At 47.8% G+C, this 23,762-nt stretch overlaps 1 protein-coding gene across 4 annotated transcripts in view; it reads left to right on the plus strand.

The window, feature by feature from the left end:
- The window catches only part of smoc1 (SPARC related modular calcium binding 1), a 248,746-nt gene that overhangs the window by 22,090 nt on the left and 202,894 nt on the right, over positions 1 to 23,762 (plus strand). For all 4 annotated transcript variants that reach the window (XR_013499985.1, XM_078233396.1, XM_078233394.1 and 1 more), the window contains exons 2-3: positions 6,964 to 7,135; positions 11,895 to 12,010. Coding sequence is in view for 3 of the 4 variants with exons in the window: in XM_078233396.1 (XP_078089522.1) it covers positions 6,964 to 7,135; positions 11,895 to 12,010 (288 nt within the window). In the remaining variant the exon portion in view is untranslated. The remainder of the gene's footprint in view (positions 1 to 6,963; positions 7,136 to 11,894; positions 12,011 to 23,762) is intronic.

Genomic DNA, 23,762 nt, shown 5'->3' on the forward strand with positions numbered 1-23,762 from the left:
CAGTAGATTCTATTTTTTAAAAGGCCTGCATTTATATAGTGCCCTTCATGACCATCCAACCTTCCAAAGCAACAAAGAAGTGTAATCGCCATAGGAAACATGGCTGCCAATACTCATTCATGGAACATGGGCATCGCTGGTTGCCCAGCATTTATTGCCCATCCCTAGTTGCCCTTGAACTGAGTGGAGAGTCAACCGTATTTCTGTGGCTCTGGAGGCTCGATTGGGTAAGGGTGGCAGATTTCCTTCCCCAAAGGACATTAGTGAACCAGATGGATTTTTCAGACAATCGAGAATGGTTTAATGGTCATCAGTAGATTCTTAATTCCAGATATGGGGGTGGCACGGTGGCACACTGGTTAGCACTGCTGCCTCACATTTTTTTTTACTCAATTCAAATTCCACCACCTGCCGTGGTGGGATTCGAACCCGGGTCCCCGAAACATTAGCTGGGTTCCTGGGGATTAATAGTCCAGTGATAACACCATGGGGGCGGCATGGTGGCACAGTGGTTAACACTGCTGCCTCACAGCGCCAGGGACCCGGGTTTCGATTCCCGGCTTGGGTGACCGTGTGGAGTCTGCACATTCTCGTCATATCTGCGTTGGTTTCCTCTGGGTGCTCCGGTTTCCTCCCACAGTCCGAAAGACGTGCTGGTTAGGTGCATTGGCTGTGCTAAATTCTCCCTCAGTGTAACCGAACAGGTGCCGGAGTGTGGCCACTAGGGGGTTTCCACAGTAACTTCATTGCAGTGTTAATGTAAGCCTACTTGTGACACGAATAAATAAACTTTAAACTTAAAACACTAGGCCATCGCCTTCCCTAAATATGTGCACAGCAAACTCCCACAAACAGACATGTGAGAGTGAGCCTGTTAATCTGATGTTGATTCAGGGATAAATATTGGCCGGGCCATTTAAATGCTTTGTGTAGATTATGTGGCCTTTGTGACTTCCTGTGCATCATTTTTACTGGAGTGACAGAACGCACAAGAGATTAGCCTCTCACTGATTTATGTCAACATGTTATGTGTTTGTAAACAAATGGAAAACGTTTTGCCAACTATCCTTCCAGAAATTCAGTGGACGGGATTTTACAGCCCCGCTCGGGCGAGACCAGAAATTCCCGCCCGAGGTCACCGGAGATTTCCATAGTCGGACCCTCGCTCGCTCCGATTCCGTGGGGGGCGGGGTGGTAGAGTTCCGGCCAGTATCTGTCCCTTTAAAACAGAACTCGTACAGATCACTTAAGAAACCAAAGCTTCTTAGGATAAAAACAGAAAATAAAATGGAGCAAAATGATAAGTGCTGAAAGATTTATTTTCTCTGTGTGGAATGACTAACACGGGCGGCATGGTGGCACAGTGGTTAGCATTGCTGCCTCACAGCACCAGGGACCCGGGTTCGATTCCCGGCTTGGGTCACTGTCGGTGTGGAGTTTGCACATTCTCCCCGTGCCTGCGTGGGTTTCCTTCAGGTGCTCCGGTTTTCTCCCACAGTCCAAAGATGTGCGGGTTAGGTGGATTGGCCATGCTAAATTACCCCTTAATGTCAGGGGGACTAGCAGGGTAAATGCATGGGGTTATGGGGATAGGGCTTAGGTGGGATTGTAGTCGGTGCAGACTCAATGGGCTGAATGGCCTCCATCTGCACTGTAGGGATTCTATGGATACTATGAACACCAAGGCAACAAATGGTGTCGTGGTCCATTCACATGTTGCAGTGACCCGGCAGAATTCCATGGACACCATTGAAATGCGACGGTAGATGGGGGATTGAGCATGTTGCTGGAGAAGGACTGGAGTTTTGGAACAAGGTGAGGGGCTTGTTCATTCAGCACGGACAGTTCTGGTCAGTTAGCTGTATCTGGTAGTGAGCGGGTAAAAGAGCGAAAAGCTTTTTTTCCCCTCAGTCTTCTGCTCAAGCTGAATGATGGTGGGCTTGTTTGACTATGAAGGGCATCACAAGGTGACGCATTTTGGGAGGACTAGCCAGGCAATGGGATACACAATGAAAGGTGGAAGTACAGAGGATCAGAGCGACTTTGAAGGCAGCAGGACAGGTAGATAACGTGACTAAGAAGGCATATAGAACAAAGAACAGTACAGCACAGGAACAGGCCCTTCGGCTCTCCAAGCCTACACCGATCACGTTGTCCTATCTAGATCAACCCCCTGTATCCCTCGATCCCTTTGTTCATATGTTTATCCAGATAAGTCTTAAATGTCACTAACGTATCTGTCTCAACCACCTCACTTGGCAGCGCATTCCAGGGATACTTGCCTTTATTAGCCAAATATGGAATATAGGAGCAGAGAGGTTATGATGGAACTTTATAAAATGCTTATTTGGCCATAGCTGTATTTTTTTAAATTCATACGTGGGACATGGGTGTCGCTGGCTGGCCAGCATTTATTGTAAGAAGTCTCACAACAGGGCACAATGTGGATCACATTGCATCACATTGTCTGTATCTTTAAGACTTGATTACCTGTAAAGACTCGCATTCCAACCATTATTTTGTAAATCGAGTTTGTGTCTTTATATGCCCTGTTTGTGAACAGAACTCCCACTCAGCTGACAAAGGGGCAGTGCTCCGAAAGCTAGTGGCTTTTGCTACCAAATAAACCTGTTGGACTTTAACCTGGTGTTGTGAGACTTCTTACTGTGCCCACCCCAGTCCAGTGCTGGCATCTCCACATCAGCATTTATTGCCCATCCCTAGTTGCCCGAGGGCAGTTGAGAGTCAACCACATTGCTGTGGCTCTGGAGTCACATGTAGGCCAGACCGGGTAAGGACGGCAGATTTCCTTCCCTAAAGGACATCAGTGAACCAGATGGGTTTTTCCGACAATCGACAATGGTTTCATGGTCATCAGTAAATTCTTAATTCCTGTAATTTTTTAAAATTGAATTCAAATTCCACCACCTGCCGTGGCGGGATTCGAACGCGGGTCCCCAGAACATTAGCTGAGTTTCTGGATTCATAATCTAGCGATAATACCACTAGGCCATCGCCCCCCCCTCATGTGCAGTCCTGGTCGTCACACTATCGGAAGGATGTGATTACACTGGAGAGGGTGCAGGGGAGATTCACCAGGATGTTGCCTGGGCTGGAGAGTTTCAGCTATGAAGAGAGGCTGGTTAGACTGGGGTTGTTTTCCTTAGAGCAGAGAAGGCAGAGGGGGGACCTGATTGAGATGTATAAAATTATGAGAATCATAGAATCACTATAGTACAGAAGGAGGCCATTCGGCCCATCAGATCTGTAATGACCACAATCCCAGCCAGGCCCTATTCACATAATCCCATGCATTTACCCTGCTAATCCCCCCAAAACTAGGGTCAATTTAGCATGGCCAATCAACCTAACCTGCACACCTTTGAAGTGTGGGAGGAAACCGGAGCACCCGGAGGAAACCCACGCTAACACGGGGAGAATGGGCAAACTCCACACAGACAGTGACCGAAGGCTGGAGATGAACCCAGGTCCCTGGTGCTGTGAGGCAGCTGTGCTAACCACTGTGCCACCGTGCCACCCCCAATGAGGAACATAGTTAGGGTGGATAGGAAGAAACTTTTCCTTTAGTGGACGGGTCAATAACCAGGAGGCACAGATTTAAGGTAAGGAGCAGGAGATTTAGGGGGAATTTGAGAAAACCTTTTTCACCCAGAGGGTGGTGGGAATCTGGAACTTGCTGCCTGAAAGGGTGGTAGAGTTGGGAACCCTCACAGCATTTAAGAAGCATTTGGATGAGTGCTTGAAATGCTATAGCACCAAGTGCTGGAAAATGGGATTAGAATGGATAAATGCTTGAGGGACGCCGCAGGCATAATGGGCCGAAGGGCCTCTTTTTGTGTTATATGACTCTATCTGTAGGATTTTCCAATCGCGCTCGCCCCAAGACTGGAAAATCCCACCCAAAGTCAATGGACCTTTGCGTGGTCCGTGTCCCGCCCACTACGATTCCTGTGGCAGGCGGCACAGGAAAATTCCACTCTATCTATGAGAAATGAATCCAATTCCGCCCTCACTTGATGTGAATTCTCCAGCAGGGAGGACACGAGGAGGAACAAGAAGAATGGCTAATGTCCTTCTCTTGATGTTCTGAGTCTTAACTGTACTGCTCCTGCCATCATCACTCTGGCAAATCTATTGCAGCACCAGCAAGCAAAGTTGCCGGACTTTATTGAAAGGTGGCTCCGTATTCGAGTTTAAGTTTATTTATTAGTGTCACAGGTAGGCTTACATTAACACTGCAATGAAGTTACTGTGAGGATCCCCTAGTCGCCACACTCCGGCGCCTGTTCGGGTACACTGAGGGAGAATTTAGCATGGGCAATGCACCTAACCAGCACGTCTTTCGGACTGTGGGAGGAAACCGGAGCACCCGGAGGAAACCCACGCAGACACGGGGAGAACGTGCAGACTCCGCACAGACAGTGACCCAAGCCGGGAATCGAAGTCCCATACCATTGAATGCGATGATATTTCAGGTGCTCATCCAAATACTTGTTAGAGGTTGTAAGGTTTCCAGCCTCCACTACCTTCCCTGGCAGCGCATCCCAGATTTTTTCTCAAGTTCCCTCGGACTCTCCTGCCTCTCACCCTAAATCTATGCCCCTCGCGATTGACCCTTCAACCAAGGGGAACAGCTGCCCCCTATTCACCCTGTCCATACCCCTCATAATCTTATACACCTCAATGATGCCCTTCCTCAGCCTTCTCTGCTCTAAGCCAACCCCAACCTATCAGTCTCTCCTTATAGCTCAAATGCTCCATCCCATACTGCGTCCTGGTGAATCTCCTCCGCACCCTCTCCAGTGCAATCACATACTTCCTATAACGTGACGACCAGAACTGCACAGTACTCCAGCTGTGGCCTAACCAATGTTCTGTACAGCTCCAACATTACCTCCATTGTCTTATACTCTATGCCACAACTGGTAAAAGCAAGTGCCCCATATGCCTCCTTAACTACCCCATCCACTTGCTGTCCCACCTTCAGGGATCTGTGAATAAGTACCCCAAGATCCATCTGTTCCACTGAACTTCCTGATGCGCTGCTACTCATTAAATACCCCCTTGTCTTGTTACTTCTTCCAAAGTGCATCAGCTCGCACTATTCAGGGTTAAATACCATCTGCCACTGCTCTGCCCATCCGACCAGCTCATCTATATCTCCCTGTAACCTACAAACTTCTTCTTCACTATTAACCACCCTACCAATCTTGGTGTCATCCGCAAACTTTGATTTGATTTGATTTATCATTGTCACATGTATCGGTATACAGTGAAAAGTATTGTTTCTTGAGTGCCATACAGACAAAACATAAAGTACATACGGGAGAAGCAAAGGAGAGGATGCAGAATGTAGTGTTACAGCCATAGCTAGGGTGTAGAGAAACTTAATATAAGGTAGGTCCATTCAAAAGTCTGATGGCAGCAGGGAAGAAGCTGTTCTTGAGTCGGTTGGTACGTGACCTCAGACTTTTGTACCTTTTTCCTGATGGAAGAAGGTGGAAGAGAGAATGTCTGGGGTGCTTTTCCGAGGCAGCAGGAAGTGTAGACGGAGTCAATGGATGGGAGGCTGGTTTGCGTGATGGATTGGGCTACATTCACAACCTTTTGTAGTTTCTTGCGGTCTTGGGCAGAGCAGGAGCCCCATACCAAGCTGTGATACAACCACAAAGAATGCTTTCTATGGTGCATCTGTAAAGGTTGGTGAGAGTCGTAGTGGACATGCCAAATTTCCTTAGTCTTCTGAGAAAGTAGAGGCGTTGGTGGGCTTTCTTAACTATAGTGTCGGCATGGGGGGACCAGGACAGGTTGTTGGTGATCTGGACACCTAGAAACCTGAAGCTCTTGACCCTTTCCACTTCATCCCCATTACTAAACCTGCTTATCAGAAGAAAGGCACCAACCTCCAAACACCTCATGCAATCATAGAATCCCTACAGTGCAGGAGGAGGCCATTTGGCCCATCGAGCCTGCACTGACAACATCCTACCCAGGCCCTATCCCTCTAACCCCACATATTTACCCTTGACACTAAGGGGTAATTTAGCATCAACCTAACCCGCACATTTTTGGAGAGTGGGAGGAAACTGGAGCACCTGGAGGAAATCCACGCAGACACGGGGAGAACGTGCAAACTCCACACAGTCAGTGACCCGAGCCATAATTGAACCCTCGTCCCTGGCGCTGTGAGGCAGCAGTGCTAACCACGGTGTCACTGTGCTGCCCTCATCTATCCAACTATCTGAGCACCGTGCAGCCCCCAAGTGGTAGTCTGCGGACCGCAGCAGTCGACGTATCAGTCCTCTCATAACCCATCAAACCCGAGTGAGACCACCTCATCCCCGATTCCGAGAGACTGACTGAAAAGAAGTGCTAGCTCCTGATTAATTTCCAAAGCAGCGGGAAGGAGTGCCAGGATGGTAACAGTTCAAACAGCAGTAAGAATCTACAAATGACTTCAGAGTCTCAGCGTAGGCGAACTGATGGAAATTCAGAGTGCTCTTTGCGCTGTGGATGGTAGCTGTGCCAACATTCCTGTCCTGGTAAAGCTGGTTTTGTTTTGATTTGCCTGTCAAATAATTGTCATCCCCTTAGTCAGAAACGTGTCAACATTGCAAGCCATTAATGGCGGCCAACACCGTGCTGTTGCTTCAACATAAACAGTGCTCATTCACCCTCCCTCCCAGCGAGGATGCTGGGAGAGTTTCAGATTACAGGCCGCTGTTGATCCATACAAACGCCCTCAGGCATCTCTTTTTCCTTCTGGAGATTGTTAAGCCATCTGTGAAGGAACATTCTGAGGTACCATTTTCAGACACACTTGGCCTCCATAATTACTGTTGTCCTTCGGAGATAATTAGCCTGCCAGATGATGAGATTATTTTGTTGCGCGCTCTATATTAGCGTTCGGAGCTCTTTAATATTGAATTCTTTTGTTGTCAGTTCCTCATAGGCGATCGTGACCAAGATCTGGAGTGCAATGTGCATTGTTCCAGCTCTCAGCTGAAGCCCCTCTGCGTGTCAGATGGTCGGACGTACGAATCCAGATGTGACTTCTTGAGGGCCAAGTGTAGAGATTCAACACTGGAGATTACACACCGAGGCAGATGTAAAGGTAACTCACCTCTCCTCTTCTCCTAACCCCCACGATGTCACAGATAAGCAGCATTGGGCCATGCTAAATTCTTCCTCACTGTACCTGAACAGGCGCCGGAGTGTGGCGACTGGGGGATTTTCACAGTAACTTCATTGCAGTGTTAGTGTAAGCCTACTTGTGACTAATAAATAAACTTTACTTTTCTTTACTTTACTCCATTGGTTACACAATAGATCACAGCAAGAAGTCATCTAATTTGGGAGGTTCCAGTGGTAGCACCACTATTGCTCTGAACCTAGAGATGATGATACAGGGCGGCACGGTGGCACAGTGGTTAGCACTGCTGCCTCACAGCGCCAGAGACCCAGGTTCAATCCCCTTGTCTGTGTGGAGTTTGCACGTTCTCCCCGTGTCTGCCTGGGTTTCCTCCAGGTGCTCCGGTTTCCCCCCACAGTCCAAAGATGTGTGGGTTAGGTGGATTAGCCATGCAAAATTGCCCCCTAGTGTCCTATGGTGTGTAGGCTAGGTGGATTGGCCATGCTAAATTGCCCCTTTGTGTCCAAAGTTGTGCAGGTTAGATGGATTGGCCATGCTAAACTAACCCTTAGTGTCCAAAGATATGTAGTTAGGGGGATTAGTGGGGTTACGGGGATAGGGCAGGGGGGAATGATTTAAGATACTTTATCAGTGAGTCAGTGCAGACTTGATGGGCCAAATGGCCTCCTTCTGCACTGTAGGGATTCTATGGTGGAAATCGCTTTTGACTTCGGGCGATATAGAATCAGCAAAATAAAGAATCCTCCAGCGCAGGTGAAAACCCATTGTGCCTACACTATTTATTTAGTCCCACTCCTCTGCTCTTTCCCCAAACCAATGCAAATGTCCTTTTCAATTATATCCAACTCCCTTCGAAGAGTTACTATTCCCCACCCCTTTAGACAGTCCATTTCAGACCATTGCAACTGGTTGCATGAAAAGAAATCTCAGCTTCCCTCACATTTTGGTTGTTTCGGGCAATGATCTTTAAGCTGTGTCCCTGTTGGAAACAGTTTCACCTCCATCTGCTCCCTCAAAACCTTCATAATTCTGCCCCATGACCTCCCTTAACTTTCCCTGCTCGAAGCAGAGCAACACCAGCTCCTCCAGTCTAGACGCATAACTGAATTCCCCCGTCCCCGCAATCGTCCAAGTGATTCCCCACACATCCTTCCTAAAGTGTGGGGCTCACTGCGAGGATCAGCACCAACTCACCCTGGCTTGCCTGGGCCAGCTGCTCGTGGCTTTTATAGCTCACACCTCCTGGAGTGGGACCAGCAGGCCAGGACTTGCAGGTGAGAGTCAGACAAGCGACCCACTAAGACACTCCAGCCCTCTTGGTCTCTTGAATAAGCTGGGAATCTGAAATAAAAAATAGAAAGTTCTGGAAAAAAACTCAGCAGGTCTGGCAGCATCTGTGGAGAGAGAAACAGAGTTACAGGGGTGGCACGGTGGCACAGTGGTTAGCACTGCTACCTCACAGCGCCAGGGACATGGGTTCGATTCCTGGCTTGGGTCCACTGGCTGTGCGGAGTCTGCACGTTCTCCCCATGTCTGCGTGGGTTTCCTCCGGATGCTCTGGTTTCCTCCCACAGTCCGAAAGACGTGCTGGTTAGGTGCATTGGCCATGCTAAATTCCCCCTCAGTGTACCCGAACAGGCCCCGGAGTGTGGCGACTAGGGGATTTTCACAGTAACTTCATTGCAGTGTTAATGTAAGCCTACTTGTGACACTAATAAATAAACTGAATCAAGAGTGTAATTACTAATCTGGGGATGATTATTACACCAGTCAAATCTGTTCATAGAATCCTTACAGTGCAGAAGGAGGCCATTCAGCCCATCACATCTGCACCAACACAGTGACAGAGTGGGTGGAATTTTCCCTTAGCAGGTGGGACATGGACCATGCAAAGGTCCTTTGACCTTGGGCGGGATGTTCTGGTCTTGGGGTGAACGTGGCCGGAAAATCCCGTCCAGTATCTTACCCCCCATCCTCCCCCCCCCGCCCCCCCACCCCACCCCCCCGCCCCCACCCCACCCCAGTCCCTTAACTCCACATATTTAGCTGGCTAATCCACCTAACCTGCACATCTTGGGACTGTGGGAGGAAACTGGAGCACCTGGAGGAAACCCAAGAAGACACGGGGAGAATGTGCAATCTCCACACAGGCAGTCACTCGAGGCCAGAATCGAACCTGGGCCCCTGGCGCTGTGAGGCAGCAGTGCTAACCATTGTGCCACCGTGTCACCCGTAATCATACATTTGTCCTCTGTATGAATTTCATCAGATAAAGCTGATCAAACTACATCGTTCCATTTGAACATAGATCTGTCTTCAATATGAAACTGACACACCAATAAATCTGACTTGTTGGCTCCGATGCCCCAATTGACAGGGAGAATCGGGCAGAGGGACATGCATGGTCCTGTTTTGCGAGGCATACATATCCGCTCTGCGCATTGAATGGTTGGGTGGATTGCTAATGTAAACCAGCGTCAGATTCCAACATGTTTGAGATACTAGATTAAAGAAATAAAATAAACTAAATTGAAGCTGTTCAGAATCTTAGAATCCCTACAGTGCAGAAGGAGGCCATTCGGCCCATCAAGTCTGCACCGACACCAATCCTACCCAGGCCCTATTCCCGTAACCCCACACATTTATCCTGTTAATCCCCTGACACTCGGGTCAATCAGCCTAACCTGCACATCTTTAGACTGTGGGAGGGAACTGGAGCAAACCCACGCAGACATGGGGAGAACGTGCAAACTCCCCACAGACAGTGGCCCGAGGCTGGAATTGAACCCGGGTCCTTGGTGCTGTGAAGCAGCAGTGCTAACCACTGTGCCGTCTTGGTTTTCTCAACAATCTGTTCCCTCCATATACCAAGTTCTATCTTGTTCACAGCCCTTGCACTAGTTTAGAAGGCTCCTTCAGTAGGTAAATTGATGGTTTTCATTCAATTTTTCTGTGGTTAGATGCATGTTTAGAAAAAAAAAATCTGCTGGTGTCTCGGGTCTGGTACTGAGCGGAGATGGATACAACAGAAAGAAGTGGGGTTAGGTCACACGGTGGATCTCAATGTCTATTATGAAAGCCGAATTACTGACCTGCATATTAGAGTTGAAAGAAAGAAAGTGTGTCAGGAGAGTTAGCAAATCCAATATATAAAGAATTACAGAATCCCTGCAGTGCAGAGGGAGGCCATTCAGCCCATCAAATCTGTACCAACTCTCTGATAGAGCATCTAAGTATCATAGAATCGTAGAATCCCTACAGTGCAGAAGGAAGACATTCAGCCCACCGAGGCTACACCAAAAACAATCCCACCCAGGCCCTATCTCCGTAGCCCCACACATTTACCCTGCTAATCCCCCTAAACTATACATCTTGGGACACTAAGGGGCAATTTAGCGTGCCCAATCCACTTAACCCGCACATCTTTGGAGTGTGGGAGGAAACCGGAGCACCCGGAGGAAAACCATGCAGACACGGGGTGAATGTGCAAACTCCACACAGACAGTGACCCAAGCCAGGAATCAAACCCGAATCCCTGGAGCTGCGAGGCAGCAGTGTTAATCCTGAAGAAGTTGACCCTAAGACCATACGATTTAGGAGCAGGAGTAGGCCATTCTGCCCATTGAGTCCGCTCCAGCAGTCAATGAGGGCGGCATGGTGGCACAGTGTTTAGCAATGCTGCCTCACAGCATCAGGGACCCAGGTTCAATTCCTGGCTTGAGTCACTGTCTGTGCGGAGTCTGCACATTCTCCCCGTGTCTGCGTGGGTTTCCTCCAGGTGCTCCAGTTTCCTCCCACCGTCCGAAAGACATGCTGGTTAGGGTGCATTGGCCATGCTAAATTGTCCCTCAGTGTACCCAAACAGGCGCCGGAGTGTGGCGACTAGGGGATTTTCACAGTAACTTCATTGCAGTGTTAATGTAAGCCTACTTGTGACTAATAAATAAACTTAAAAAAAACTTAAAACCGATCTGATGTGATGATCCTCAACTCCACCTTCCTGCCTTATCCCCGTAATCCTCGATTTCCTCACTGATTAAAAGATAGAACATGAGCATTGCCTAAAAAATGAGACACGGCAAAGCTTTTACCTTGCACATCACAGGACACCTTGCAAGAACGTCAATATAAGGGGAAGAAAGTTCTGACATGTCACTTCCCATCGGCAATACTCGAGCTCTGTGCCACCGAATGACTAGAAATAGAATATGTCTGCGTTTTGCATAATGCTTTTTAAAAAATTCATTTGTGGGACATGTGCGTCGCTGGGTCAGCATTTATTGCCCATCCCTAGTTGCCTTGCTCGACCATTTCAGAGGGCAGTCGAGAGTCAACCACATTGCTGTGGCTCTGGAGTTACATGTAGGCCAGACCAGGTAAGGACGGCAGATTTCCTTCCCTAAAGGGACATTAGTGAACCGGATGGTTTTTTCTGACAATCGACAATGGTTTCATGGTCATCAGTAGATTCTTCATTCCAGATATTTTTTTTATTGAATTTAAATTCCCCAATCTCCCCTTATGGGGTAAATGTGTGGGCTTACGGAGATAGGGCCTGGGTAGCGGGATTTGAACCCTGGTCCCCAGAACATTAGCTGAGTTTCTGGATTAATAGTCTAGCGATAATACCACGAGGCCATTGCCTCCCCTAAGCTAATAACTATCTTTTCTGAGAACAGTGGTCAACTGAAAAAATCCGCTGGCTCATTTTTCTTTACAGAAGCAGGTCCAACCAAGTGCCGGACAGAAAGAGCGCAGCAAGCACAGGAACAGGCTAAAAAGCCACAGGAACCGGTCTTCATTCCAGAATGTAACGAGGACGGCTCCTTTGCTCAGGTAACGTCATGGCGAACAGGTATAGAACTGCATCTGTGAAGAAACAATCACACCACCACAATTATACAAGGCACTAGTTAGACCTCAGCTGGAATATTGTGTACAGTTCTGGGCGCCACACTATAGCAAGGATGTGAACGCATTGGAGAGAGTGCGGAAGGGGTTCAGAAGAATGAAATTTTGCAATGAGGAGAGATCGGAGAGTTTGGGACTGTTATCCGAAAGAGGAGATTTGTTAGAAATCTTCAAAATCATGAGGGGGCCGGACAGACTGGATAGGGAGACACTGTTCCCGCACGCAAAAGGATCAAGAATGAGAGGGCGCGGATTTAAAGTGCTTTGTACATGAAGCAAATGTAGGGCGGAATTCTCTGGAGAATTCCGGCTGTAATGTGGGAAAAAAAATTCACACAGCCGCCGGAAGTCTACCGGTCCACCCGCCACGGGAATCGGAGCGGGTGAAGGGCGGACAATGGGGAAGGTCCATTGACCTCAGGCGGGATTTTCCGGTCTTGGGTCGAGCGAGGCCGTAAAGTCCCACCCAGTGAGTGGTTCGGGTCAGGGATGCATTGTCTGGAAGTGCGGTGGAGGGAGGCAGTTTCAATGGAAGCTTTCAAGAGGGCTTTAAATGATTATTTGAATAGAAACAAAGTGTAGGGATTCGTGGGGAAAAGGCAGGGGAATGGCACTCAGACGTGATGCTTGTCTGGAGAGCTGGTGTGGACACAATGGGCTGAGTGGCCTCCTTCTGCACCGTAAGACTTCTGTGATGGTGTCAAATTTTATTTGATAACACTCCTATGAAGCATCTCGGGACTCCTTGTTTCTCCAGAAGGAACTCTTCAAGTGCAGACAATTAATATATAACAAAACTTACGCCAACTTATAAATCAAAGAAAGGGTTTAATAAAGAAACTTCATTACTCTAAACTTGGGGCCTCGCCATGAGCCACTCCAAGCTCCCCCCACAATTCCCAACAGGTTCTTATTTATAGTGAGTCAGCTGGTCAGCTGACCATCACACCATTCTGTAATTGGTTCCATGGTTTACTGGGTCAGCTGACCCTTACAGCTTGTTCCAATTGGTCACATTACATCAAATACAAAGTTGTCACCGGTTACATTCTAACACTTTTCCCTGTGAAGGTGCTTTATCAATGCAAATTGTTGTGGTATAAAATTGTAAGCGTGTGCTTATCATGGGTCTATGTGCTTTCTTTAACTGCGGCCTAATATGAAGTAGTTACACGTTCCCCTTTGTGTTGCAGTGAACCGATTTTGGGGATATTATTGACTCTTTCTCCTGTCAGTTTTCAAATATCAATCCTGTGGAGGAAACTGATGTTTAAGATATTTAATTTCTGTGGCTATCACACAAACATCATGAACTGATTTTGCTGAGGTTGAGCAGGTCAGGGGCCCATTAAAAACCGACTTGCCAATATTTCTAAATAGAATGTGAGTGAGAGCCAACTATATGAGGTAATCAATGGGGGTGAGTGTAACTCACCCGTAGCCTCATTCTTCATGGAGTTATATGAGCAGCTAAACTTGTGAAGGTATTTAGTTTGTGTTATTAGTTCTATGGTGCCTCTTTCTTTCAATAATACTACACGGTGTTACAGCGGTTAGCACTGCTCCTCACAGCGCCAGGGACCCGGGTTCAATTCCTGCCTCAGTCACTGTCTGTGTGGAGTTTACACGTTCTCCCCGTATCTACGTGGGTTTCCTTCAGGTGCTCCAGTTTCCTCCCACATTTCAAAGATGTGCAAGTTAGGTTGATTGGCCGTGCCACATTGACCTTAGTGTCAGGGGGATTAGCAGGGTAAATGTGTGGGGTTGCGGGAATAGGGCCTGTGTGGGATTGTGGTCGGTATAGATTTGATGGGCTGAATGGTCTCCACCTGTACTCTAGGGATTCTATAAGTGCTTTACATAGAATTTACAGTCGTTAACAGTCAGTTCTAGTCATGCTTGCCTTCATCGGTTGGGGCATTGAGTACAAGAGTTGACAAATCATAATGCAGCTATATAAAGTCTTGGTTAGGCCGCATTTGGAGTATTGCGTGCGGTTCTGGTCACCAAACTACCAGAAGGACGCGGAAGCTTTGGAGAGAGTGCAAAGAAGGTTCACCAGGATGTTGCCTCGTCTTGAAGGCTTTGGCTATGAGAAGAAACTTAGGATTGTTTTCACTGGAAAGATGGAAGGTGTAGGGGAGAGACCTGATAACGCTAATGTGGGATCTTATTTCTATTCGTTCCTTCCATACTTTTATCTTCTGCCGCTCTTTGTTGGTCTGCCTCTTGCGACCTTGGCCTGGATTCTCCAATCTTGTCCGTGTTGCCCCCGCTGCCAGCGAGAACAGAGAATTTGGCGCTCAGCCGAAACTTCATCCACTGCAGCAGGACTGGAGAATCCCAGCTGCGGGCGAGGCCGCAGGTTTCCTGCACTTCTTTTTTGCTCAGTTGGTTCCATTGTCAATAACCAAGGGAAACCAACAACACCAATATAGCATAAGACCATAAGACATAGGAGCAGAATTAGGCCACTCGGCCCATCGAGTCTGCTCCGCCATTCAACCATGGCTGATATTTTTCTCATCCCCATTCTCCTGCCTTTTCCCCATAACCCCTTATTAATCAAGAACCTATCTATCTCTGTCTTAGAGACTCTCAATGACCTGGCCTCCACAGCCTTCTGCGGCAAAGAGTTCCACAGATTCACCACCCTCTGGCTGAAGAAATTCCTCCTCATCTCTGTTTTAAAGGATCGTCCTTTTAGCCTGAGGTTGTGCCCCCTGGTTCTAGTTTTTCCTACTAGTGGAAACATCCTCTCCACGTCCACTCTATCCAGGCCTCGCAGTATCCTGTAAGTTTCAATAAGACCCCCCCTCATCCTTCTAAACTCCAACGAGTACAGACCCAGAGTCCTCAACCATTTCTCATACGACAAGCTCTTCATTCCAGGGATCAATCTTGCGAACCTCCTCTGGATCCTTTCCATGGCCAGCACATCCTTCCTTAGATATGGGGTTCAAAACTGCTCACAATACTCCAAATGGGCATGATCCATCCCCACCTTCACTTGGTGAAGGCAAATAATTCTGAGCACCAATTGTTTCCTTCAGTTAACGTCAGGGCATTCACCAAACTTAAGAGATGTTTGATCTTTGAGATGAAACCAACTTAGCAAAGGCCGTTTCTTGTGTTAGTAGAGTTATCTTGTTGTACATTCCAAAGAGGCAGCAGAGCCTGATTACTGACCTGTTTGGCTTTCCTTAGTGTGGGAAGGATGTACTGTCTGATTTTGTTGGGACTGCCCAGTCTTATCTAGCTTGTCCTCTGCTGCCTGTACTTGCCACCACTTGAGTTTGTTCCAAGGTAGTTCTTTCTTGTGTATTTTTCTCCCAGTCTGTGGTGGTGTTAGGAGGATTTTCCAGGGGGCTTCTCCCGGTTCTGCATATTGAGCTGAACCCAGCTAATACAAAGATTTGCGAAAGACAGTATCCAGTTAAAGACATTCTTTGTTTGACCAATACGCATTGGGAGAGAGAGAGACAGCCGGAGGATACCAACTTCTCTCTGACTTTACAGTACACGTGTAAAACAGATATACCTTTTCAAAGGTTCGTTTCTTCCACCCAACCTGTTATCCAAACTGGATGATCCAACTACATTAATACACATTCTTTACCTTGGCCAATAGCACTCTACCTTCCAGCAGAATCGGGAATTCATTGGTCAATCGGACCCGTACGTTCTTCCCCCCCCATTGCCTAGCAACCTTACCTACGCAAATCAGGTGGGTTCAAGGGTCACCCTCACCACCTGCAAACTGTGGGAATGGAGAGGGAGTCTTTTCACCCTCCCTGCTAGCTACCCCCTTATCAGTAAAAGTTGAATTCATCTATTCACTGCAACCACAAACTAAATGTCTCCATTCATTTTATAACCTTGATAGCTTTCAGGTGCAGGATCTCTTACTGATAATAATGAATATATTCCATGCTTTATTGTTTCCAAGGAATGTGGCCTGTCTAATTCTGCTCATTTCCCATTATGCTTTGCGGCAGGCTGCATCTTGGCCAAAGCTTACGAGACATTTGAAAATACATTTTAAATCTACAATACTTATTCAAAATTCTCTACCAATGATTATGTATGTGTCTACAGACAATATCTTTGCATGATATTTATATGTGAGGCACTTTGTGATTCCTTATCCTATATATAAGTCACACTGTGGTCCCTGTTCTAAACTAGTCTTCTTTGATTTAATAGTCCTCAAAATCCTCGGGGTTTCTGTACCCATTTCTACAGATGGACATGTCACATTTCCTGAGGTTCATCATCAAGGAGTCCTTGAACCTTAATCTCAGTTTACCTTGAAGGTGATGTCCAAGTTTAAGTTGTGAATACATGGCCGCCTTACGCATTTTATTCTCAGTCATGCACACTGCATGTCCGCTCCATCTGAGCTGGGCTCTGATGAGGAGTGCGTAAATTCCAGACATTTCTGCTCATTAAAGTACCTCAGTGTTGGGCATTCTGTCCTCCCATTTGATGTTCATGATGTTCCAAATGCATCTTATGTGAAACTTGTCCAAATGCTTAATATGTCAGGAGTAGGTAGTCAATGTCTCACAGGCTGCAATTTAGTATGGCCAATCCACCTAACCCGCCCATCTTGGGACAGTAAGGGGCAATTTAGCATGGCCCAATGTACCTAACCCACATTTCTTTGGACACTAAGGGGCAAATTAGCATGGCCAATCCACTTAACCTGCACACCTTTGGACACTAAGGGGCAAATTAGCATGGCCAATCCACCTAACCTGCACACCTTTGGACACTAAATTAGCATTGCCAATCTAACTAACCTACACACCTTTGGACACTCAGGGGCAAATTAGCATGGCCAACCCACCTAACCTGCACATCTCTGGAGCTCCATCAATTTTTCCTTCAAATACCCTTGAAAGGATGGCAGGAAAGGATTCACTGAAGGATACGGGGACCATGACAAACCCCTTGTATCCGACACAGGTTTCCTGGAGTGATTCCTTAGCAGTCGATGTGGATTCTCAGCCTTGCTACAGAAGCCTTTTCCCCTGTAGAGGTTCCTTAATGAGGAAACAATTGGCGCCCAAAGCAACTGGTGCCTCCATGAAGTGAGGGTGGACGGAGGGTACGGATTATATGATGACTGCATAACCGTTGAGATCGTTCTTGCCGACTGATTAGTCTGGAGGAGTTGCGACTGGCGTTGGGCTGAGGGGCTAAAGATTGTCTGCTGACAGGATGTTGAATTGAACATGCTGCAAACATGTCCGAAAGGAAGGCACTGTGGCCACAGAGTGAGTGGTAGTTTACTTTACGAGGAATGCATTGCTATTGTAAGCATGGCACATTGACAAGGACTGCAAGGTTTCAGGTCTGTATCAACAAAGCATCAGCCTTTGTTTTTAACAGGAAGATTTAAGAGCAAGGTCTTGAAAATGCGTGGTTTCCTCCGGGTGCTCCGCTTTCCTCCCAAACTCCAACGGTGTGACAGTAGGTGGATTGGCTATGGTTGCCCCTTAAGGTCCCAAGATGTGTAGGTTAGATGGATTAGCCAGGGTAAATGTGTGTGGTTACGGGAATCGGGCGTTGAGGGGGCCTGGGTGGGATACTCTGTCAGAGAGTCACTCCAGTCTTTCTTTTATTCATTGTGGGACATGGGCGTCGCTGGCTGGCCAGCATTTATTGCCCATCCCTAGTTGCCCTTGAGAAGGTGGTGGTGAGCTGCCTTCTTGAATCGCTGCAGTCCACGTGCTGTGGGTTGACCCACAATGCCGTTAGGGAGGGAATTCCAGGGTTTTGACCCAGCGACTGCGAAGGAACGGCGATATATTTCCAAGTCAGCATGATGAGTGGCTTGGAGAGGGACTTGCAAGTGGTGGTGTTCCCATGCATCTGCTGCACGGTGACACAGTGGTCAGCACTGCTGCCTCACAGCGCCAGGGACCTGAGTTCGGTTCCCGGCTTGGATCACTGTCTGTGTGGAGTTTGCACATTCTCCCCGTATCTGCGTGGGTTTCCTCCGGGTGCTCCGGTTTCCTCCCACAGTCCAAAGATGTGCAGGTTAGGTGGATTGGCCATGCTAAATTGTCCCTTAGTATCAGGGGGACTAGCTAGGGTAAATGTATGGAGGTAGGGCCTGGGTGGTATTGTGGGTGGTGCAGACTGGATGGGCCGAATGGCCTCCCTCTGCCTGTAGGGTTCTATGATTCGAATGATTGTCCTTCTAGATGGAAGAGGTAGTGGGTTTGGAAGGTGCTGTCTAAGGATCTTTGGGGCATTGCTGCAGTGCATCTTGTAGATACACACTGCTGCTACTGAGCGTCGGTGGTGGAGGGAGTGAATGTTTGTAGATGTGGTGCCAATCAAGCGGGCTGCTTTGTCCTGGATGGTGTCAAGCTCCTTGAGTGTTGCTGGAGCTGCACCCATCCAGGCAAGTGGAGAGTATTCCATCACACTCCTGACTTGTACCTTGTAGATGGTGCATTGGCTTTGGGGAATCAGGGGGTGAGTTACTCGCCGTAGGGTGGGATTTTCCGGCTGCGCTCGCCCCGAAACCGGAAAAACCTGTCCAAGGTCAACGGACCTTTCCACGGTCCGCCCCTCGCCCACAACAATTCCTGTGGAGGGCGGAATGGGAAAATTCACCCCCTAGTCTCTAATCTTGATGAGCCAAATGGCCTCCTTCTGCACTTTAGGGACTCTGTGACTTGTATGATATATGGTGTGGGCCTCAATAGCTGTAAGATCTGTTTGGGAGGCATGGAAAGATAGAAACTAGAAGCAGGCATAGGCCGTTTGGCCCTTCGAGCCTGCTCCGCCATTCAGTTTGGATCATCAAATTCACAGTTCATTTAGAAAGGAAATAGAACCTACTGATGCTTTAATGCCAAGACATAAATAAAGCCTCAAAAAGAGTTAACTTAAGTGCACTTGCACTTGGTAAGATTCCTTTCAAACTTTTCAGTTCTGTATGTTTGATTCAGCTGTCATGGAAACACGCGTTGATGATTGCATTAGGATACAGCAGATTATTTTACCCTGGCATCGATCCGACTGGCTCCTTGTTACTGAAGGTTGATAACCTGCCAATGTTTATCCAAGATTGCAAAACTGGATACTTTAATTTGTCGGTGAAATTAGCTGCCATTTCACACCAACATTTTCATGCATTTTCAAATCCCAGCGAGGTTTCTTTTTTGTATATTTTCATTGTATCCTTCTGAGAAATGACAACATGCGGTATTTCCAAGTCTGAAATGATCGCTCCTCTGAGATCAGTCAGAGAAAGAGAAAGAAAAACAACCCTGGCTCAATCACATTAGTGAGAGTGGACTTGATCCAGGGTTCCAACTGCATCAGATCAAAAAAATTAAGCCCCTTGTGGTTCAGCGCTCTCATATTCCAACTCACTCAATCGGCATCCAATGGATCCCTGAACTTCCCGATCTACCGGTGGGCCATTCCAGGATATTTCACCACTCAGCACAAGAAACGTTCGCTAAGATTGTTTTTAAAAGTTAACATGATGTCCACGTGGTTCATCCAGCAGTAAGGATACGGTGGCACAGTGGTTAGCACCGCTGCCTCACAGCGCCAGGGACCTGGGTTCGATTCCTGGCTTGGGTCACTGTCTCATAGCGTCATAGAGGTTTACAGCATGGAAACAGGCCCTTCGGCCCAACTTGTCCATGCCGCCCTTTTTTTTAAACCCCTAAGCTAGTACCATTTGCCCACGTTTGGCCCATATCCCTCTATACCCATCTTACCCATGTAACTATCTAAATGCTTTTTAAAAGACAAAATTGTATCCGCTTCTACTACTACCTCTGGCAGCTTGTCCCAGACACTCACCACCCTCTGTGTGAAAAAATTGCCCCTCTGGACCCTTTTGTATCTCTCCCCTCTCACCTTAAACCTATGCCACACAGACTGTCTGAGTGGACTCTGCACGTTCTCCCCCGTGTCTGAGTGGGTTTCCTCCAGGTGCTCCGGTTTCCTCCCAAAGACGTGCAGGTTAGGTAGATTGGCCATGCTAAATTGTCCCTTGGGGGACTAGCTAGGGTAAATGCATGGAGTGTTGGGGATAGGGCCTGGGTGGGATTGTGGTCAGTGCAGACTTGATGGGCTGAATGGCCTCCTTCTGCACTGCAGGATTCTATGATGCTGAAGTTGCAAGCAATAAAAGAACTGACTTCAGAAAGTAAATCAAAGAAAAAGGTTTCATAAATAAACTTCATTACACCAACACTTGGGCCACACAAGCCCTCCACAATCCCCATCTGCTTTCTATTTATGCTGGTCAGCTGACCATCACATGATTTTGCCATTGAACATAGAACAAAGAACAAAGAACAATACAGCACAGGAACAGGCCCTTCGGCCCTCCAAGCCCGCGCCGCTCCCCGGTCCAGGATTGAATCCTGAATCCAGGATCCCCGCCCAATTTTCCAGCCTATCTACATCCTAATATCCTATCCACCGAGCTGTCCCTCACAGCTACGATGCTTTGTTCATCACAACCTATTAACTCACCCCCACCCCCCCATTCCAGACCATGTGATCTCCAGGGAGAGGCGAAAACCCAGAGTGAAAACCCCAGGGCCAATATGGGGAAAAAAAATCTGGGAAATTCCTCTCCGACCCCCTGAGGTGATCGAAACGAGTCCAGGAGATCACACTGGCCCTGATCGGAAAATGCTTCCCAACCCTATTCATTTCCACTTCCACGAACACCATATGAATTCCCTGCCCCCGAGACAGGTTCCCAACTATCCGCAGTCTCGCTCGGTACTGGCACCAGCAAGATGATCATAGAATGAAGCCTTGAAACGAGAAACAAGGAACAATTAGCCCGCGCCGCTCCCTGGTCCAAACTAGACCACTCTTTTGTATCCCTCCATTCCCACTCCGTTCATATAGCTGTCTAGATAAGTCTTAAACGTTCCCAGTGTGTCCGCCTCCACCACCTTGGTTACATTGTCTACTGGGTCAGCTGACCACCACAGCAGGTTACCATTGGTTACATTGTAACAGATTCCAGTGTTATAGAAGCTCTACAGTGCAGAAGGAGGCCATTTGGCCCATCGAGTCTGCGCTGACAACAATCCCACCCAAGCCCTGTCCCTGAAACCCCACATATCTACCCTGCTAATCCCCGATACCTATACATCCCGCACACTAAGAGGCAATTTAACATGGCCAATCAACCTAACCTGCACATCTTTGGACTGTGGGAGGAAACCGGAGCACCCGGAGGAAACCCACGCAGACACGGGGAGAATGTGCAAATTCCACACAGACAGTGACCCGAGCCAGGAATCAAACCCAGGTCCCTGGAGCTGTGAGGCAGCAGTGCTAACCACTGTGCCACCGTGCCGCCCCACACATTGGTTATCATTGGTTACATTACAACACTCTTGTTCTTGCGACTTGAAGGAATATTACTTGTACTTATTTATCCTCCCAATACTTCATGTATCTCGATCACATTTGAATTCAAGAAAAAATATCTGGAATTAAGAATCTACTGATGCCCGTTGAAACCATTGTCGATTGTCGGAAACACCCATCTGGTTCACTAATGCCCTTTAGGGAAGGAAATCTGCCGTCCTTACCTGGTCTGGCTTACATGTGACTCCAGAGCCACAGCAATGTGGTTGATTCTCAACTGCCCTCCAAGGGCAACTAGGGATGGGCAATAAATGCTGGCCCAGCCAGCGATGCCCATGTCCCATGAATGAACAATAAAAAACACCCTCTAGCCTCATATTATGCAGCTTTAAGATCTAATATTGCCTCGCTTCTCCACATTACGCTTCAGGTAGCTTCAGATAAGCTTCAAGCTTAGGAACCCAGCTAGGACTAGGCCATTCGGCCCCTTAAGCGTGTTTTGTCACCCTCTGGCTGACCTGTACCTCAACTCCATTAACCCACTTTTGATTCCCAGCATTTGATGGCCTCACGCATGAAGAAATCTCAGTCTTGAAAATTTCAATTAACAGCAAACATTCATGGGCAGCACGGTGGCACAGTGGTTAGCACAACTGCCTCACAGTGCCAGGGACCTGGGTTCGATTCCTGGCTTGGATTGGTGTCTGTGTGGCATTGGTGCATTCTCCCCATGTCTGCGTGGGTTTCCTCCGGGTGCTCCGGTTTCCTCCCACAGTCTGAAAAACGTGCGGGTTAGGTGCATTGACCCGTGCTAAATTCTCCCTCAGTGTACCTGAACAGGTGCCGGAGTGTGGCGATTAGGGGACTTTCACAGTAACTTCATTGCAGTGTTAATGCAAGCCTACTTGTGACACTAATAAATTTAACTTTAACACGCTGCTCACTCTTTTTAACCCAGCATGCAGTAATTTACAGATGCTGGTACTAGCTTTTAATTTGCTTTTTTGTCGAGTTGGTAACCAAGTTAAATCCTCTTCCAAGTTGCTTATTGTCTCCTGACCGCCCTCCCTCCTTTCGAGCTGTCTGAAAATTGCTGCCTCCAGATAAGAAACAGGAGTCCAGACGTAGCTGTGCTCCGCACCTCCCCAAGTCTGACACCACATCCCTCCCAAGTACTCTGTCGGCCTGGTTTCATGTTCTGTCTTGGATCATCTCCACGACTTTAACAAAGTGACTGCTGCAACGCGTTCTAACCAACTGCATTAATCACAGAATTGTTATGGCGCAGAAGGAGGCCATTTGGCCCATCATGTTCGCACCGGCTCTCCAAGCGAGCGTCATGACTGAGTCCCATTCCCCTGCCTTTTCCCTGCACATTGTTTCTCTGCAAATAATTGAAATAACTCCTCCGAGGCCGGTGTCTCTTCACCAAATTTAGATTTATTTACAAAGTCAGCAACACTCAGACAGGCACTTCCTCATACAGAGTATAAACCCGGAGTGCCAGTAACTCTTACACTCCACATTATATACACATGCAGAGTTCCCTGACTGATATAGATATGTGGGGTTATGGGTGATAGGGCCTGGGGGGGATTGTGGTCAGTGCAGACTCAATGGGCCAAATGGCCTCCTTCTGCACTGTGGGGATTCTATGATTCATAGAATCCCTACAGTGCAACAATCCTACCCAAGCCCTATTCCTTGTTACCCCATGTATTTACCCTGCTATTCCCCTAACGTTAAGAGGCAATTTAGCATGGTCAATCAACCTAACCTGCACGTCTATGGGAGGAAATTGGAGCACCCAGATGAAACCCACCCAGACACGGGGAGAATGTGCAGACTCCACACGTTCCGCCCGAGGCCGGAATTGAACCTGGGTCCCTGGTGCTGTGAGGCAGCAGTGCTAACCACTGTGTCACCATGCCGCCCTTAATCAGCCTTAATCAGGGATCTCGTATTCCAAGAGGTCCACATCATCCCATGCCCTCTTGAATGCCTCGGTTGAACCTGCCTCCACCGCACTTCCAGGCAATGCGTTCCAGACCCAAACTACTCTCTGTGTCATAAAGTTCTTTCTCACATCACATTTACTTCTTTTAAAAATCACTTTCAATCTGTGCCCTCTCGTCCTCGATCCTTTTCCGACAAGGGACAGCTTTTGGAAAATCAAATGTTTTCAACTGCAGACGTCCAGGAGCACTGAGTATTCCTGGATCAGGAATAACAAAGGTTTATAAAAATAACAAAGATTTCCACTCCATCTGACGAAGGAGCAGCGCTCCGAAAGCTAATG

Source organism: Mustelus asterias, chromosome 18, assembly GCF_964213995.1.
Source record: "Mustelus asterias chromosome 18, sMusAst1.hap1.1, whole genome shotgun sequence".
NCBI lineage: Eukaryota > Metazoa > Chordata > Chondrichthyes > Carcharhiniformes > Triakidae > Mustelus > Mustelus asterias.